We start from the raw sequence: 2095 nt of genomic DNA, 5'->3' as shown, positions 1-2095 counted from the left end.
CTACTACTACTACTACTGCTACCACTAGTACTACTATTAGTAGGAAAATGAAGAAGTGCAGGACATAGATCGATCGAATCGAAGGTCATGGTAGTTGTCGTAGTAGATCCATCGATCCTATTATGATAAGAAAAAAGAGAATACGAATAATAGCCATCNNCTAGTAGTAGTAGTAGTGCGAATCGACAAGAGCCTAAGGTCATGATCAGTCTGAGGCGGGTCTCCTTCTTCTTCGTCTTCTTGTTAATCCATCCAACAGGTTCTCCTCTTATCCCACTCCTATCATCCTCATGATACATACATATAAGAGAGAGGGAGTAAGATAAAGCATACCCCTGCAAGTATTTTTCGGAGGAGGAGGTCGGCTGCGTGGCTCTTCAGACCTCTCGGCAGTCCCACAGCTTTTCTTGTGGACTTGAAGAAGAAAACGCAAAGACAGGTGGTATGTTGCCGCCTGGTCGGAAAGGTTTCATTCAAAATCTTTAATAGAAAAGAGCCGTTTTTGCAACAGCAGGAGGAGGAGACATCTCAAGACGAAAGATACGAAAGATAGAAAGAAGGAAAGAAAGAAAAAGACTCATGAGAAGAAAAGGAAAAGAAGATGTGTTGACGTTCCTAGAGATAAGATGAGAGAGAATGCAAGAACGAACCTAACCACTGACGAAGTGTCTTTTTCACAAGAGCACATAAAAGATCGACTGATAGAGAAGGAAAGAGATAAAGATCGATACACCACACATCGATCTATCTATCTATCTATGAATCTGCCCCTCTGTACGTCATGAGATTCTTCTTCTTTCTTCATGAGAGATAGATATTCTCTTCTTCTCCATTCAAACGACAAAGCGCGAGTTATTTCTATATGACATAGATACACATCGATACTACTCCAACGACTACTATTCCTTTCTTTCTTTCTCTTCTTCTTCTTCCTATAGAGAGGCGAGCTTGGAAGCAATCGATTCTTCGCTTTGATGGAGCCTTGTATGCAAAGACGTCTGAATGAGCTTCTTCACGAACGCAAGCTTCGCAGAGTCATTCCCTTCTCGATCCGCTACCTCCTTATGTAAGGCCGAAAGAAACTGAACAAAAAGAAAGAAGCCAAGGAAGAAAGGACAAGATCATAAAAGAAGATACAGAAAGTGACCCATCATAGAAAAGACGATATAAACGGAAGATAGATACAAAGATATACATAGACAAACAGATATGATGAGTAGACCTCTGTAGGTACAGAAGACATCGTGAATACTGACTAAGGCGAGAGAGAAACCTACTTGTCCATACACATACAGAGAGAGGAGGGAGAGAGAGAGAGAACAGTATCCATGTGAACAGGGAGAGATAGCCCGCTAGAATCGCACATCGGACTCGAAAGAAGAAGAATGAAAAGAGAAGAAGAGGGACTTACAGTCCATGAAGAGTCTTCATCGTGAGGAATGTGGAGAACGGATGGAAAGCATCCTTCTTGACGTTTTGAGAAGTTTCTGCATGTGATAAGTCTGGCTAGGATCCCTGCAAAGAGCTTCATTACAGCTGGATTATCGAGAGCCAAATCTTCAAGCTGCGGGATAAAGTTCGCGTTGATGCTGTACACATAAAACACACATATTCATCATCGACTATATAGTCATACAGACATACATACAGACACACGTACATACATAGTCCCACCTATACCTAGATTTACACATGCATGCATACTCATATATATAGAGAGAGAGAGAAAGAGCAAGTACCTACCACAGAGGAACTGCTATTGCGAGCGAGCCCATAACGACTTTCTATTGAGAGAGATATATATATATATAGATATATATATATATATGAAGAATCGGTGCAGTCAGATTGGCTAAGAAATAGATAGAGAAATAAAAGTGAATGAATGAGCTTACATATCAATATGCTGTCTTAGAGCTGCAGAGAGGCGTATCTGCTCGGAGAGAATATGGCCTAAGAGCTCTTCATACTTCATCGATCGATCAGGATGAGACTCCTCCGATGCCTTAGCACATAAGGCATGGAACTGCTCCTTACTCACGCTACTACTCATCTTCAAACTCCTCCATTCTTGACAACTGCTATTACTGAACTC

General features: G+C 41.3%; 1 protein-coding gene across 1 annotated transcript; it reads right to left on the bottom strand.

Annotated features, from left to right (window-relative positions):
* Positions 1-604: 604 nt before the first annotated feature.
* CSUI_011354 (mif4g domain-containing protein) lies at positions 605-2075 on the bottom strand. The gene is made up of 3 exons (XM_068071453.1): positions 1896-2075; positions 1412-1589; positions 605-1082 (listed from the first exon to the last, which is right to left on the bottom strand). The coding sequence occupies exons 1-3, from the start codon at positions 2051-2053 to the stop codon at positions 933-935; spliced, it is 486 nt and encodes a 161-aa protein (XP_067916571.1). The 5' UTR covers positions 2054-2075; the 3' UTR covers positions 605-932.
* Positions 2076-2095: the final 20 nt, after the last annotated feature.

Source organism: Cystoisospora suis, assembly GCF_002600585.1.
Source record: "Cystoisospora suis strain Wien I chromosome Unknown contig_11005, whole genome shotgun sequence".
NCBI classification, from domain to species: Eukaryota; Apicomplexa; class Conoidasida; order Eucoccidiorida; family Sarcocystidae; genus Cystoisospora; species Cystoisospora suis.
The sequence above is the reverse complement of the archived record's forward strand: the minus strand, read 5'-3'. Positions and strand labels throughout refer to the sequence as shown.